Here is a 16,820-nt window from a genome sequence, read left to right as displayed (position 1 = left end):
AATTAATCTTTTGACATGAAAATGTACCCATGTACGACTGACCGTCTTCTTTCAAATAAACTGGTGTTGTTTTGAAGACTGTGTGTGTGTGTGTGTTTGTGTGTGTGTGTGCGTGCGTGCACGAGCGATAGTTTTGTATAAAATGTTATTGTTTAAAACATAATTTTGGGGTTAATGTATATGTTATAAATGTCATATGGTTATTGGAACACGTGTGACATCAATGGTAGTTCATGCTGAGATCAGCTGATAGCAGTAGGTGCTCCTAGTTCTGGAGTCTCACATTAATATGTATAATTGTCCACAGACCCCCCCCCCCACCCCCCCCCCCATCTGAAAACCACTGGTGGGAAAAGTACTCACATTTTGTACTTTTAAGTAAAAGCATCGATACTTAACTGCAATATAGAAATACTCTGGGTTACGTCTGGAATTAAACATGTACTTGAGTAAAAGTACAAAAGATTTGGCGTCAATGTAATAATGCCCTGTTTTCAAAAGTTTTATATAGTTTTATAAAGTTTTCAAATTTATAGTAATCTTTTGAAAATAGCAGATCTTTACAAGCTCATTGTAGATTGGCTATTTTCAAATGGCCAAAGTGTATATAGTGGCTGAAGTGGTTAATGTAATAATCTTCCAAATCTATACAGTAACTAGTCACTAAAGCTTTCTAAGAATTGTAGTGGAGTAAAAGTACAATATTTGCCTCTAGTACAAGTATGTTTAACAATAATCAAACTCTTGAGAGTGTAAAATGAAACCAAATGGACTCGTAAGGGTCTAATAAGGGTCCATTTGATTACCAACTCCATCATTTAGCATGGAGACCACCTGGAACCCCCTCAAGGACGACGACATGGTTGATCGCCGTGCAGGAAGTGACGTAGCTCGGGAGGCGGAGCCTCTGGCATCACAACACGGAAGCATGCAGAGTGTGTAACATGTGGCTGTTGGAGTTAATGTGAAGAGAAGACACTGGTAAATGTTAACATTGTATTCCACTAAAAGCTTGAATAATCAGGTTAGTATGAGCGGAGACACAGCTCGAGACTCGTATAATTAATTAGTTTCGTATCGTTTTTGTTTTACAAATACACTGACAGTAGGTAGGCTATATGTTTATAATTCTTCCCCAACAATCCTGACTGGAGTAATTCTCATTTGGTCAATACTTCCAATTGTTTGAAACTGTGTGTGCTGTCCTCTCTCCTTGAGATCTGTTCATGTTTGGACTATAATCATCATTAGGCTATAACAGATATATGACGCAATGTTCCATCATATAACGTGCTCTCTCTGTATACTGTTGTCTGTTATGTTTTTGTGTCTGCATGGTTGGTTGTTGTTTTGAATTCTCGTCTGTTAAATATGTTTTGACATTTTGCGGACCCCTGTTGAAAACGAGATGGCTTGCTGCTTCATCTCAAACTCTTAATCACAAGGGGTCATTCCATCAATTATGCAACATTGTTATGTTTGCATTGATGCCAAATCTGTTTTAATGAGAGACTTACTGGTATATAATTGTTTTAAGCGTGTATTTTTTGTTGGACATAATGTTGTCCCTCCATGGTGTTGTTTTATTTTCCGTCTAGTTATAAAATTCCTGTCCTAGAAGGATGATATAAACTAAGGATTGGGTTATATCTGAGTGGCTGCAGGCCTCTTTGCAAAGTCTACTGTGTATGATGAAAGTTGTGTTTGTCCATACGACACATACATGTGTTTGTCCATACGACACATACATGTGTTTGTAGGTTGTAATGATCATCGGATCATGGTTGACCCTAAGTCACTACTGGTACAGGTGAAGTAAACATTGAAGATGCTTTGCTACAAGCAGAATCTGCTAGAGCTACTTACAGGTGTTGCAAGTTCCTCCTCTTTGGTAATCCTCGGTGGATGGATGATCTGAGCATTGCGAGTACCAGCTGTCAGGGTCATCAGCTGGGAGCCATCCTTCCTTGATGTTTCGCCCCTTTCATCCCAGAACATCTCCGGATGGTGGGGCCCGCGGTCAGGGACGTCTCCCTGCCGCTCCCTGCAGCTGGACTCGGGACTATGCATGGCAGGGGCGTCCTACTCCCTGAGCCAGGTCTGAACCTGGCCGCATACTTTCTGCTTCTTGACTGGTTGTCAGTGGGGCTAGGATCCTGCAGGGTTCCAACTGTGGGCTCTCTTCAGCCATATCCATCTTGATGTGGTCTCGGCTACAGTGGCTATCTCCCCAGTGGCTTTCTTCAGTTGCTTGGGATCCAACCCGATCTTCTGCAAGAAGTAGCGCACTGATGTTGCTGGGAAACCACGGCAGCCAACTTCGATTCGAACTTCAAATTTCACTACAAGTCAAATTTGTTTTGTTGTTATTCAATTCTTAAAAAATAAGGGCCTGTCATTCTTTGAGGAAAATAATAACACACACACACACACACACACACACATACACACAGTAATCATGAGCATCCTTATTGAAAGCATCATGCTGTTCCCTCCCTAGTAGCGGGAGACAATGGCCTATGTGTCTAGAGCTATTTTATTATGCCTATAAGTTTGCCAATCGTCACCTTCTTAAACCAATGGCCTAAGACTAAGTCATTTTTCGGTCAGTCGTTGTAGTAAGAAGATTGGTCAATCACATGTTTTTTTTATTTTGGTTTGTATACCTAGCTGTCCTGGAGCATCTGACAGCTTAATCACTTGGGCCTCTGATCAATTGAAAATGGTGGACCCTGTTGTAAACAAGTCTCAGTGCTTTATCATGGTGTCGTCCACAAAGTAACAGTTTTGGTATTGACTTGTGCTTTCCTTTGAAATATATTTTACCAGGGGGGGCACAGTACAGTTGCAACTCAGGTCCAGTGATGTAAATAGGTTTTCAACATAGGTCTTATGTAAGAATAGGTCATCTGACAGACAACCAACAGGTGGATAGTATTCTCATCTTAAAACTCCTATTACAGTTTGTCCTGGTGCGAGGTCCGGTCCCCCAGTTCAAATATGATAATGTTGAGAGTTCGATGTGGCCTACAAAGTTTGGAAACCCTTGGCATTGAGGATTTAAAACCTTAAGTTGTTCAGAATATTACTCTTTTAATAACATGAACATTACAATCTGAGATGACAACATTTTGGAATCTACCACCACAATGTTTTAAGTTAGATGCACTGTATTGATCATTTTAATGAACAGAACTGCCATGTCTTGTGTGTTCTTGTTTTAAAATGTGTTTATTTATGTTGTCTACACTCTACAGTGTGAAGCTAGTATGTATTCTTCCTCCTTTATAGTTTGACGTTTTGTTTATCTCGTAGTTTGATTGACAAGATGCTGAGCGATTCAGAATCAGCGGAGCTTCTTGAATCTTTCTTCCTGAAACCCGACACCAGGCCAGATCTCAAAGGTCACGCTACCGAATACATACTGGGTCTGTCAGGAAACAGGTACTAATACTGTACTACTACTAAAATGCTACCATTGTTACGTGTGTGTGTGTGTGTGTGTGTGTGTGTGTGTGTGTGGTCTTCTGAATGTGTGCGTGCCACTGTTACTTTTGTCAGTACATTATTTTCATTTAGTTTAGTCTTTTGAATATACTGTCATCCGAAATGTTTTAGTTTTAGTCAACTAAATATCGTAAGATTAGTCGACTAAATCTACAGTTGATTTTGATGACAAACATTTATTGTGGCAGGCCTTGATGGCGTCGTAATCATAATGGTGTTTTCTCCATTTGGTTGCATGCTGAAAATAGCCGATCTACAAGCTCACGAGTCACAAGATGTCACATTGTCAGCTTTGTAGATCTGCTATTTTCAAAGTGCATCACCCGAGCGTAAACAAACTTTGAATTTTAGATTGTCACTATATTTAGTCTCAGTTGTAGTCATCATAGCTTACTTTATATTTAGTTCTCGTCTGTGAAAATAGGTAAACTGCCTCCCCCTGGCCAGCCGGGTCGCCTGATGGAGGGGAAAGGGAAACTCCCCCCTGTCAGGTGTAAAGGAGCAACTTGGACCCTCAGGCATGAAGGAAGCATGAGTTCAAGTCCGTTGCTCTCCTCATGTCCCCCATATATGGGGACTAGGTTGGCGGAGGGTGTGTAGAGCCCAGGATCACATTAGATGATTGACACAGGGGTGAAAATGGGTTACAAAATCGTGGGAAAAATATGTAAAAAAAAGAAAATAGGTAGTCGACAAATATTTTGCATGCAAGTTTTAGTCGACGAACATAACACTGGATTGTGTGTGCGTGCGTGTGCGTGCGTGTGTGTGTGTGCGTGTGTGCGTGCGCGCGTGTGTGTGTGTGTGTAGGGACGGATGCCGTTTCCTCCGTTCTAAACCTGACATGGTGGTTGCCACGGTGAGCCTCATGTCCGACCCGTCCTTCGCCATAGCGAAGGACTGTTACCACGCTGTGATCAACCTGTCAGCTGACCCGACACTGCATGAGGTTAGCACGCACACACACACACACACACACGCGCGCGTGCGCATGTACACACGGCCGCGCACACACACACCGCGTCTTTCCATTGTGGTCCTTTCATTGAGTTCACATATTATTCTAGCTATTAAACTATTAATAGAGCACAGAAGTCTGACTTCAATATCGGTAAAGGGTGCAAATCCACAGGCTCATGTACTTTTTATTTGCATTGTAATCCCCATAGGGGGATTTTAGATCGCCTCATATAAGATCTGTGATTGAAAAATAAACATGTCATCCTGGCCGCTTCACTCATATGGATATGAAGAATCAACTGACAACGCTGTTGTTACTGCTGCTGAATTAGTTACATTTTCGCTAGAAACAGACGGCATCAAATATGAGTGACTGACTGTATCAAACGATACAGAGACACCTCCCTGGCAATAACACAGAAGAGACAGCTAGTTTATTTTTGGACCACAATGCTTATATTAAACGATTTTAAGATGAGCCCATGTTAGTCTCCATAGAGAAATTACATCCGTGAACCAGGGGATGAGCGAGTGACGTCAGGACTTCTGCACTCTATAGTAGTTATAATACTATGCAACTAAACAGTTTAGCTAAATTGAAGTAATTTAACTGACTATAATTAATGTACATAATATAACCAAGTCACACTAATGTAGGTTTTCCTCTCCTCTGCTCGCTTCCACGCTCCTCTCTCCTCCCCTCCCCTTCCCTCTCCTCATCTCCTCTCCTCTCCCCCTCCCCTCTCCTCATCTCCTCTCCTCTCCTCTCCTCTCCCCCTCCCCTCTCCTCATCTCCTCTCCTCTCCCCCTCCCCTCTCCTCATCTCCTCTCCTCTCCCCCTCCCCTCTCCTCATCTCCTCTCCCCCTGCCCTCTCCTCATCTCCCCTCCCCTCCCCTCCCCTCCCCTCCCCTCCCCTCCCCTCCCCTCCCCTCCCCTCCCCTCCCCTCCCCTCCCCTCCTCTCCTCTCCTCTCCTCTCCTCTCCTCTCCTCTCCTCTCCTCTCCCCCTCCCCTCACCTCGTCCTCTCTTCAGCTCTTGGTGAAACGCTGTGACCTCCTGCCGTTGCTGTTCAGGAATCTGCTGGATCCAAACTTCCAGCTGTCGGACAAAATCTGCACCATCCTGTCCAACTTGAGCCGCCACAAGAACACCTGTAAACCTGTCCTCAAGGTCTGTGAGATCTAAAGTACGGTCCGGTGGTCTGTGTGCGATCTGCCGTGGAAGATGAAGTCGTGAAGATGCTTTTTATTCTGTGAACGATGACGCTTGTTGTGTGACTGTGTGTGCGCCACAAGACATGTCATGTGACCGTAGTCAGTGATCCTCCATTTTTATTTATTTAAAGGACCCTCAATTTGATATGCATTAGGCCAGTGGTTCACAAACGTTTTAGCTAGAGACCCAGAAGAGGAATGTAATATCTCTCCAAGACCCAAACTCGTGATACTACTACTAAACTAGTATATATTTTAGTTATTTTATTGTATAAGTTAAACCTTTGTGGAGATATTGTACAGCCTTCTCAGTCCTCATAGTTACTTTTTGAGTGACAATAAATCAATGGTGATTTTACTGTACATTAATATCAGCTTGGCTGTAAAAAAATATAATAAATAAATTTGATTTTGGAGACTATTGCCACAATTTTTCGAAACATTGATTAATTGGTGGCATCCCTAGTAGAACCTCCTTCTTCTCACACAGTAACTGTCATCTGATTTATTGGAACGACAGAGTAGGGATCTGCTGCACGTAGGTTTTAGAAGCGATGGGATTGGTTAAGCTGCTGGTTTGTTTACGGGTGTCGTTGTAAGAACAAGCAATGGTATTGGCTAAACTGGGGTTTTGTTTTTCAGATGTTGGAAGAAGAAGAAACCATGGGATTTCCTAAGCTGGTGGAGATCTTCTGCACTGAAGATTTCAACAAGACGGCGTCTCTGCACTACCTGGGTCCTCTGCTGTCCAATCTCACACAACTTCCTGAAGCCAGACGCTTCCTATTGGACAGGGACAGGTAGGGGACGGGGGCTGCTGTGCGTGTGTGTGACGTGCAAACACATGCTATATACCAACACAATTATATTAGCCTGGGCACCATTTCATTTATGGTATATGATCCTGTCGGGAGCGGATGATATCGTTACGTCATGTTGTAGTATTGTTTTGTAGTCGACAGGCAGGAACAACAGGCGACAAGTTCCTTTTCCCTCAAACCGATTTTTCTCAATAGAAGCTACAGGCTACTAGAGCTTTTATTGAGAGGGAAAAGGAAGTGGCCACCGCCTGTTGTTCCTGCCTGTCGACTACAAAACAATACTACAACATGACGTAACGATATCATCCGCTCCCGACAGGATCATACGTACTTTTGAAACAGAGACCAGGCTTTCCTCCGAGGTGGTGGAAAGCCTGGTTAGGCGAGGTTACAATTATATAGTAAAAACAAACAAAAAATAGGATTTAGATTTGTAGAATCGGCCTGTGTTACTTCCGTCAACTAAAACATGATGAAAAGTGTTGCAATGCAGGGGGGCACGGTGGCACAGTTGGTAGCCTCACAGCTAGAAGGTCCTGGGTTCGATTCCCGCTCGGGGCGCTGTGGGTGCTGGCGGCGTGTTTCCTCCTCCGCGTCATCAGTGCCCATTCCCGAAGGCGGGGTTGGTGAAGGGGCCTTTCTGTGTGGAGTTTGCATGTTCTCCCCGTGTCCCCTAGGATAGGTACCCTCACATGTTCTCCCCGTGTCCCCTAGGGTAGATACCCTCACAAAACATGCAGTAATCCTGGTCTCTAAACTGCCTCCCCCTGGCCAGCCGGGGCGCCTGATGGAGGGGAAAGGAACTGGTTGGAATAACGTGTTCCTTCCACGCGCTACGTCCAACCAGGGAAACTCCCCCCTGTCAGGTGTAAAGGAGCAACTTGGACACTCAAGCATGAAGGAAGCATGAGTTAAGTCCGTTGCTCTCCCCAGGTTGGCGGAGGGTGTGTAGAGCCCAGGATCACATTAGATGATTGACACAGGGGTGAAAAATGGGTTACAAAATCGTGGGATAAGAAATATATTTAAAAAAAAAAAGTGTTGCAATGCTATGTTAACTACCTTTGCTGGGGACCCCCTGGAACCCCTCCCACGGACCCCATGGGGGTCCCCGGACACCACTTTGAGAAGCACTGGTGTAGGGGTTTCAATCCACCGTGGTGCATCTAGCTAGCTAGTCATGGTTGGCTGCCTCCTAAGCCAATGGGAGTCTGAACGGCATAAAATCCCATACTCTGAGCACTGCAACGCGGAGCGAGTGGCAACAGCAGCTAATGTTATGAGCTAACTGGAGTTACAGGAAAAGCCATAACAAAACACAGTGAGTTAACCAACAAAAGAACGTCGGAAACGAGCGAGAACGGCAACTCGCTACAAGAGCTTGTTGCACCTGGCAGTTATGACTGAGTCATTTTCTTGTTTAATAAAAGTGTATTTGACATTTAGAGTAGCCAGTTATTAATACTATCAGCGCCATTGCCGTTGATTAATGCCAATTGAAGCCTAATTTTGATACTAACGCTTAACGCCATTGCTGTTGATTAATGGCAATTGCGCTTTTATAGTGCATTCGATCGATCGAGCCATAATGCTACTTAGGTTAGCCGGTTAGCTACCTATGTTTTTAGCACAGCACTGGATCGTCCCTCTTAGATCGTCATCGCCATAATAATCCATTCTATCCGTTTCTTTCAATCGCCTGTATCTCCTATTCCTTGTCCCAGATGGCATTTTGGTCAAAACAGCGTTTCTTTGACGGCACAGAGCCGGCGATGTGGAGCTCTCCAGTGCCCCGGTTTGGATTCACATTGTAAACAAGGTCTGTCCAGGCTCCGTTCAGCGTCCTAGGATAATCTACTTCCGGTAGACTGGAACTGTGGCTTTTCAAAATAAGAGCACGACTGGAAAAGAATGCTGGCGTGAATTAGATCCTAATTTTTCAATAAATGAAACGGTTAAGATGATGCATTACGGCCCAGGCCGTAGCGTAACGGTCTGGGCACCGGACTGGTGATCCAGTCGCGGTGTGCCGCGGGTTCGACTCCCGGACCCGACACAGCCTTTACCGCATGTCATCCCCCCATCTCTCTCCCGTTTCCTGTCAGCCTGCTTTCTATCCCTTAAAAAATCAATAAAGGCGTAAGCCGCAAAAAAATATCTTAAAAAAAAAAGAAAAAATGAAACGGTTAAGATGATGCATTACGGCCCAGGCCGTAGCGTAACGGTCTGGGCACCGGACTGGTGATCCAGTCGCGGTGTGCCGCGGGTTCGACTCCCGGACCCGACACGGCCTTTACCGCATGTCATCCCCCCATCTCTCTCCCGTTTCCTGTCAGCCTGCTTTCTATCCCTTAAAAAATCAATAAAGGCGTAAGCCGCAAAAAAATATCTTAAAAAAAAAAGAAAAAATGAAACGGTTAAGATGATGCATTACGGCCCAGGCCGTAGCGTAACGGTCTGGGCACCGGACTGGTGATCCAGTCGCGGTGTGCCGCGGGTTCGACTCCCGGACCCGACACGGCCTTTACCGCATGTCATCCCCCCATCTCTCTCCCGTTTCCTGTCAGCCTACTTTCTATCCCTTAAAAAATCAATAAAGGCGTAAGCCGCAAAAAATATCTTAAAAAAAAAAAAAAAATGATGCATTACACAACCGCTGTAATAATGATCCCATCCATTGTGTGTGTCTGTGTGTGCGCGTACATGCGTGCGTTAGGTGTGTGATTCAGAGGTTGTTGCCTTACACTCAGTTTGAGGCGTCGACCGTAAGAAGAGGAGGAGTCGTTGGATCTCTGCGCAACTGCAGCTTTGACCACAGTGAGACACACACACACACAGTATGCAGTACATTGGATCATGTATTTATGTACATAATTACGATCATGTCATTATGTGTCCAGCCTATCATGAGTGGTTGCTGAGCGACGCAGTGGACATCCTACCATTCCTCCTGCTCCCATTGGCCGGCCCTGAAGAACTGACAGACGAAGAGAATGAAGGTGTGTGTGTGTGTGTGTGTGTGTGTGTGTGTGTGTGTGTGTGTGTGTGTGTGTGTGTGTGTGTGTGTGTGTGTGTGTGTGTGTGTGTGCGTGTGAAGCCTTTATAACCACGGTTATTAATAAATACCATTATACAACAGGTCGTTTCAAGGAAGCAATCTGATTGGTTGAAACAGCTTTCTAGCTGTGGTTCAAACGAACACCACTCCACCAGCGATTTTCTTAGTTTTAAGGGTAACTGTATAAATGCGATGTTACACTCGAGGGTGTAGTTTATCTCCCCCCCCCCCCCCCCCCCCCCCTGCATACGCATAGGCAGGCACGCGCATGCTTTTCTTTATTATAATATTTACTGTAGACTTAAGTGTGTGTGTCTGTCTGCAGGGTTACCAGTAGATCTACAGTATTTGTCTGAAGACAAAAAGAGAGAACCAGACCCTGATATCAGAAAGATGTTAGTGGAAACATTATTACTGGTAAGCACACGCGCACACGCACACGCATGCACGCACACACACGTACGTAAACACACACACACACACACACACACACACACACACACACTATAATACACATGTAGATTACTCACTCACCATAATTAGTCGTAGTCAAATTAACCAATTATTTTATATTTTTTTTCTCTAAACATCTTGAAAGACTGAAAACTATTGATTTAGAATGCATTTGCAGAATCGGACTCCAGCCAGGGTTAAAGCCAGCTGTATTTAGCATACAGGACATTTTTTACCTACTTAATGTAATGCAATCCTGTGAGTCGGGCCCATTGGTCAAAACCATTTTCGCTCGTTCATGTGTCTGGCCCAAGCGCCCAGAATGGCTGGGTAACGTTAAAGTCGTCTCCCTACTGGTCGAAACTGGTACTGCAGGCCCAGGTTGTACAAGCTCATAGCTATGAGCTTGTACAACCTGGGCCTATAGGCCTTTCAATAGCAAAAGTTTAAAATGATGCTTAATGTGGTTAAAAGCACAGACGCATGCGTTCCCGTCTTTAATGGGTTAAATAATACATTAATGTATTGTGTGTCCAGTTGACAGCGACCAAGGCCGGCCGTCAGTTACTGCAGAATAAGAATGTTTATCCAATCATGAGAGAGTTCCATCGATGGGAGAAAGAGCCTCGCATCGGTGTCGTCTGTGAGAAACTCATCCAGGTACAAACTGTGTGTGTGAGTGTGTGTGCGTGTGCGTGTGAGTGAGTGTGTGCACGATAATTGTTTTACAATGTGTTCTTGGAACAGTCTGGCACCTAGAACAGGATTGGTCTGTAGCTGTGTCCCGCAAAGATGGACCAGTCACAACGAACCACACAACTCAATGTCCTGTTAATGTCCTTTCACGTCAAAGATGGGCTGTCACTATCCTGGAAACTAGACAAATTCGGTTTCGGCTGTGATTTGATGTCGCTGTCCCAATCAGGCCCCAGTGTGAAGATCCCTTGGAAATGCAGGTTCCGGGGCGCCCGCTGGCCGGGCGCATGCCACATACAGTATAGGCTCTGGCCTGACAGCGTCTCGCGTGTTCGAGTCCCGTTCATGACGACCTTTGCTGCGTGTCTCTCCCTGTCTCTTCCTCCCTCTTTCCTGTCTGTCTTCACTGTAACTATAAAGGCACAAAAGCCAAACACAAATCTTGAAAAAAAGGAAATACAGGTTCCACACAGAGATTAATGACTAATGTCACTACGCAGTGATATTAGTCTGGCCATGCCAGGCTAGACTGTCGGCAGCATGGTGTTATTAACTCATTCAGACCTGAGGTAAATGCACCGTTTTACCATTTATCGTATATCGTATATAAAAATGCATCTCTTATTCTCCTCTCCTCAACCTCTCCTTGTCTCCTCCTCCTCCAGGTGTTGATAGGAGATGAACCAGAAGAAGGGATGGAGAACCTGATGGAGGTGAAGATTCCAGACGACGTGGAGGAGAAACTGAAGGAGGCAGACTGCCGGGAGGAGGAGGACGTGAAGAAAGAGGAGGAGGAGATGAAGAAAGAGGAGGAGGAGATGAGGAAAAAGGAGGAGGAGGAGATGAGGAAAGAGAAGGAGGAGAGAAGGACAGAGGAGGAGGAGGAGGAGAGGAAGTTGAGCGAATGGGCGCGGCGTGACACAAGCGGGGCGGGTCTTATTCCATAAATCAGTGCTATTGAACAACCTTTACCCATTGTGTTGTTTCGAAAATATTGAACCAATGGAAAGTAGTAAAAAACGCATTGGAGAAAACCTCTTAACTCCATTGGACCCTGCTAAAACAGCTAACTCCACCACCTCTCTCCGTCTCATGCATGTAATTGACAATATCTAAAGTCACGACACCAACTTTGATGAGTCAGTATTGCATCGTTAAAAACATATACGGTTTGTAGGTCTGCTATTTTTGAAAAATAGTAAAAATGTGGTGCAAATCTTTGAATATATATTCTTTCAGAGCGAATGTTTTTATCTCAAATCTTTGCTTCTGGGGGGGTCCCTAGAACAACATGTTTTCAGATGGGGGTCGGCGGCCAATTTCATATATTTTTGGGGGTCCTTGACAACGACTGACCTAGAAACATAGAGTTTTTCAGAAAACTGTCAGGATTTAGAAGACATTGTAGAATCGTTCCCAAGTCAAAATGGGTTAAAAACGTATATATTTTTAATTTCCTGATAAATGAACATTCTGGAGTTATGAGGTTTCCTCCAGACAGATATTCAGGTTTGAACGCAGCTTTAGGAGTGCCTTGCCTTTCATTGTTACTATAGTAACAACAACATTGATGATCACGCTTCCATATCATCGCTGGCGGGAGCAAACCCTCCTACATCCGTTTTTCAACTTTTTCCCCCGTGTTTTTCCACCCTTTACGTCTGTGTGTGGGTTTAACAAATATAGAGAACCAATGAAAAGTATTAAAAGGTGCTTCTGACTAAACCTCCTAACTCCATTGGATCCTCAAACTGTCGGAACAAACCTCCTAACTCCACAACTCATTTGTATTTTATTTTTTTCGTTGCCTGACTTCGTCCTTCTAATCGATGATGGGCAGAACGACGCTATCTCCACAGCACTAGTCCAAAACCTCCCAACTCCACCTGAGCTGTATTTAGGTAAAGTGATGATAGTCAGATAGAAATTTGGTATATAGTCTTTTTTTAATTGGCCTAAAATATGAAACATTCATGAATCCACTTGTTGACAGGCTGTTAGTATTGAGCAATTTGTTTTATAGTGGTTTCTTGTGACCCTACCGTTAACATCCTATGGCAAATTGCAAAATTGTAAAACTTTCCTTTTGCTTTAAGTAGCATGTGAGCATGTCAAACTAGGTGGTTTTCATGATTCTGAATCCATTCCAAGCATTAGTTTTGCACAAAATACACCCATTGCTGACCACATCACATTTGTCATGACGTCTATGGCGGTTTTTAGCCCAAAGAGTGTTTTTTTTTGTGCAAAACTAATGCTTGGAATGGAGTTTGACATGTCACATGCTACTTAAAGCATAAATAAAGTTTAACATTTTTGACAATTTTGCCTGCCATAGGATGTTAAGGTCACAAGAAACCCCTATAAAAACAATTGCTCAATACTGACAGCCGGTCAGCAAGTGGATTCATGAAATGTATGTATATAGACAATATTTAAGGCCAATAAAAGAAATACTATATACCAAATGTCCCACTTAAAACAAAAGATGATATTCCTGAGGGGGACATTAATAGAGTCAATACAGTACAGTCATGCTACAGATAACTACATATTTGATGTCACAAGGTGGAGCTCCTTGACATAAACACACCTGAGGTGACGCAAAGTGTTGCCAGATTTTGCAAGAGAAATAAGCAACCACGGTCTGTGAAAACGAGCCAAATGGATAGCGACTATAGGCCACATGAGCACTACTTATAATATGCATGCAGACATCAAATGCATGTCTCAAGCTATAAAGACTGGGAACCACTGTCCATAATACTGACTGGCTGTTGAATCAGAATCAACTTAAGTGGATGACATTCTTTCATTGGTTTTTGAGGGGCGTGTATCCCCAATAGCCTACATGGCTTTTGAAGATTACGTCTTATGTTTGTTTAGTTTAGCACTTATGACGTAATTTGTTTTGCCAGCCAAGTCTGGGGACTTGATGTTTGTTTAGGGCACTAAAGACATCATGTGGTCGATTACATCATGTAAAAAACAATGTTTCAAGAAACAAGCCAGGATTTGACAATTGGGTACAGCTATTATTTTTATCCTCAGCCTATTCCAAATGATATTTTCTGTAAGTCCTGCACACTGTGCTATCCAAACAACCATTCATTATATAAAACATTAATATAACTTGTGTTAAAGTGTTTGGTTTACTTTCCTGTTTCCTATATCAATATGAACAGACAGGGAGTTGTGTGCATATTCCTTGAGTGTGTAGTTTGGTTCTGGCTCTGTGTTGTTTGAGGTTGTGGCCACCAGGGGTCATCATGGAGTCAGAATCCATCCCTGCTGGAAGGGAACCAGCGATGAAGTGATTACACCAATTGTAATTTCCTACAATATTTAGTCGACTACATTAGACTTAAAGTAAAACATTTCAGATGTTGCTGCTTAGAAACGGGTATCCTTTTCTGTAAAAAAAAAAAAAACTAATTCTGACAGCAATCATTGCATTGGTAGAGTGTTTGTTCAATGGCAGGCTGTCATGGTCTCTCCAGCTCTCAAGTAAACAGAAACTAGTAAACTACTTTATATTTCCGGGATACCAATTTCATCCAATCAGGACAGAGAACCCCACGAAGATAATTTAAAAGTGTTCTACTTCCAATTGTTTTCCAACCCTTTTTTATTCATTGACTGCAATTTCTCTAGTACAATGTGAATTAAAAATAAATGTCACACCCGTTTGAACTGAGTGGTGCTGGTGCAACTTCGTGTGGCGGCCCCCTGAACTTCCAGACCCACAGTAAAGCACCCAGGGTGCCGGCCTGGTTCCGGCGATCCGCTCTGTGTCCAAAACGGTCAAGAAATGACAGTTACTGTGTGGAGGTCCCCAGGGGGTCCCTCTACTGTACTGTAGGCCTACTGTACTGTACTGTCCAAACATCTTCAACCGCTTATCCGCAGTCGGGTCGCGGGGGCAACAGCTCCACCAGAGTGCTCCAGACTTCCCTCTCCAGAGCAACATTAGTGACTTCCTCCTGGGGGATTCCGAGACGTTCCAAGTAGGGCATTCATCAAAAAATCGATTTATCGATTTATCGATAAACGAGTCACGAGTCGACTGGCAGCAGCGCGAGTCGAAAGTTGAGCTTTTTTTTTTTTTTTTTTCTCCCCTTTTTTCATTGCATTCAGAACGCGCCCTTAATTAAAAACCAAATGCAGCTGTGTAGGCTATGTGGCTCTCAGCGCGCGGTGTCCCACTATTGAGACTGGCTGAAGTCTGTTTAAACTGCAGCGCTGTGTCAGAGAAGTAACAGATAGAAGCACGCAAACGTTACCCCCAAACGATATCCCCCTCACCTCCGTGCTGGAAATATAACGTCTGGGTTCCCGAGGCTACATTCATGCTGACGCAATGACTGTCTGTTTCTGGCTAAGCTTTACGCGCAGCGCACATGAACCTCTCCGTCTCCGGTCAGTGCGGGTTGTTGTTTATTTGCATGGCTCAGAAAATGAGTAACAAATGAGAACGTTATCGAGTTGTGGAGGAGGAGGAGGAGAATAATAATGTTATATCTCTTATTGTGTTCTCGGTGCTGCTGCTGCGCTGTGTGCCAATACCACTACTTTACCTGGATAACATCATCTTTTCATTTTGACATGATTCACATGAAATAATAATCCTGTACCGGAACCGCGTGTAGCGTTTGGTTTCATTAACGTGATCGTCACAAAATAGCCTACAGCTGCTGCTGCTAAAGATACAAAGATTGGACATTTTTAAACGACGCAAAACTTAGAATTCCCCTCTTGCGTACCAGTGCCACGTGTCCGGCACCGGTGTTTGGGAACCTCTGATATAGATGATACATGCACTGTGACTGTGTCATATTGGAGAGGCCACTGAATGCGCAGTGCTATGTTTGACATGCTCCGTATTTGAGCGCGCGGCAGCTCCACCCGCCCCTGTTAAATCCCCCCCCGCGCGTCCGCGTCCGCGTCCGCCCCCCCCCCCGCCGCCAGAAACGATAAATCGATAAATCGATACTTTACTGTCCGACAAGTCGACTGGGAAAAATCTCAAGTCGTTAATGCCCTAGTTCCAAGGCCAGTCGAGTCGATGTGTTTCCTCAAACTGCGCCTTGGTCTGCCCCGGGGTCTCCTCCCAGTGGGATGTGCGTTGAGGACATCCCTAGGGAGGCGCCCGAGAGGCATCCTAACCAGATGCCCGAACCACCTCAGCTGGCTCCTTTCCAGGCGAAGGAGCAGCGGTTCTACTCTGAGTCTCTCTCGTGTGACTGAACTTCTCAGTTCTCACCTACTCAACTACTCAACTCAACTACTGTACTGTCACACCCGAAATCGTGTGTGTGTGTGTATTTTCGTGCTCGGACGGACACAGCCAGCCAGGGACACACATAGCTCCGCATATAGGAGTGGTTGCACCACTCAAACAAACAAACATTATAACAATTAAGAACATAAAGTACAACATGAAACATTTGTTTAGCTATCTTGCCATGAATATGAGTTCAAATATTGTGGAAAAAAAGTCTGATGTGAGTGAGGAAGAAGCGTAGCGGCCTGCCTATATTCACAATAGGGAATTGGCCTTTTGTCCCCCTGGGGGCGCCTGATGGAGGGGAAAGGAATTGATCGGAGTAACGTGTTCCCGTGCACGTGCTATGTCCAACCGTGGAAACCCCCCCCCAGGTGAAAAGAAGCGGCTTGGACTCAATTACAATTTACAATTTAGGCATTTAGCAGACGCTCTTTTTTTTTTTTTTTTTTTTTATCCCACGATTTTGTAACCCAGTTTTTCTTTTCACCCAGTGCCAATTATCTAATGTAATCCTGGGCGCTACACTTCCTCTGCCAACCTGGGGGGGCAGCGGACTGACCTCATGCCTCCTTCTATGCATGAGGAGTCCAAGTTTAGCAGACGCTCTTAATCCAGAGCGATTTACATTAAGCAAGAACAAAAAGCATGGGAATACATCACATAAAAGCATTTATCATGAAACATGCATAGCTAAGAAAGTAACAGTGGAATATCTATATAATGAAACTATACATATATACTAGAATTGGAAACTAATAATATATACTACTATGCTATACATATGTACTATGGCGTGCTATGACTATATACAATGAAATTATAGT

General features: G+C 44.2%; 1 protein-coding gene across 1 annotated transcript; it reads left to right on the top strand.

The window, feature by feature from the left end:
- Positions 1 to 925: 925 nt before the first annotated feature.
- Positions 926 to 11,963, top strand: LOC310869147 (protein HGH1 homolog). Its single transcript, XM_083779752.1, has 10 exons — positions 926 to 1,024; positions 3,316 to 3,444; positions 4,318 to 4,456; positions 5,500 to 5,637; positions 6,324 to 6,481; positions 9,219 to 9,319; positions 9,403 to 9,501; positions 9,886 to 9,977; positions 10,551 to 10,673; positions 11,375 to 11,963. The coding sequence occupies exons 2-10, from the start codon at positions 3,329 to 3,331 to the stop codon at positions 11,654 to 11,656; spliced, it is 1,248 nt and encodes a 415-aa protein (XP_083635878.1). The 5' UTR covers positions 926 to 1,024; positions 3,316 to 3,328; the 3' UTR covers positions 11,657 to 11,963.
- Positions 11,964 to 16,820: the final 4,857 nt, after the last annotated feature.

The sequence above is a fragment of the Protomyctophum parallelum genome (assembly GCF_964188405.1).
Source record: "Protomyctophum parallelum genome assembly, chromosome: 1".
Taxonomy (NCBI): domain Eukaryota; kingdom Metazoa; phylum Chordata; class Actinopteri; order Myctophiformes; family Myctophidae; genus Protomyctophum; species Protomyctophum parallelum.
This window is presented reverse-complemented; position numbering and strand designations above follow the sequence as displayed.

Bases quoted from the DNA above. Each gene is read 5' to 3' on its own strand.
- LOC310869147 (XM_083779752.1), top strand. From the start codon at position 3,329: ATGCTGAGCGATTCAGAATCAGCGGAGCTTCTTGAATCTTTCTTCCTG. The intron at 4,457-5,499 runs GTTAGCACGCAC...TCCTCTCTTCAG, and splicing joins CTGACCCGACACTGCATGAG to CTCTTGGTGAAACGCTGTGA. The intron at 9,502-9,885 runs GTGTGTGTGTGT...GTCTGTCTGCAG, and splicing joins GACAGACGAAGAGAATGAAG to GGTTACCAGTAGATCTACAG.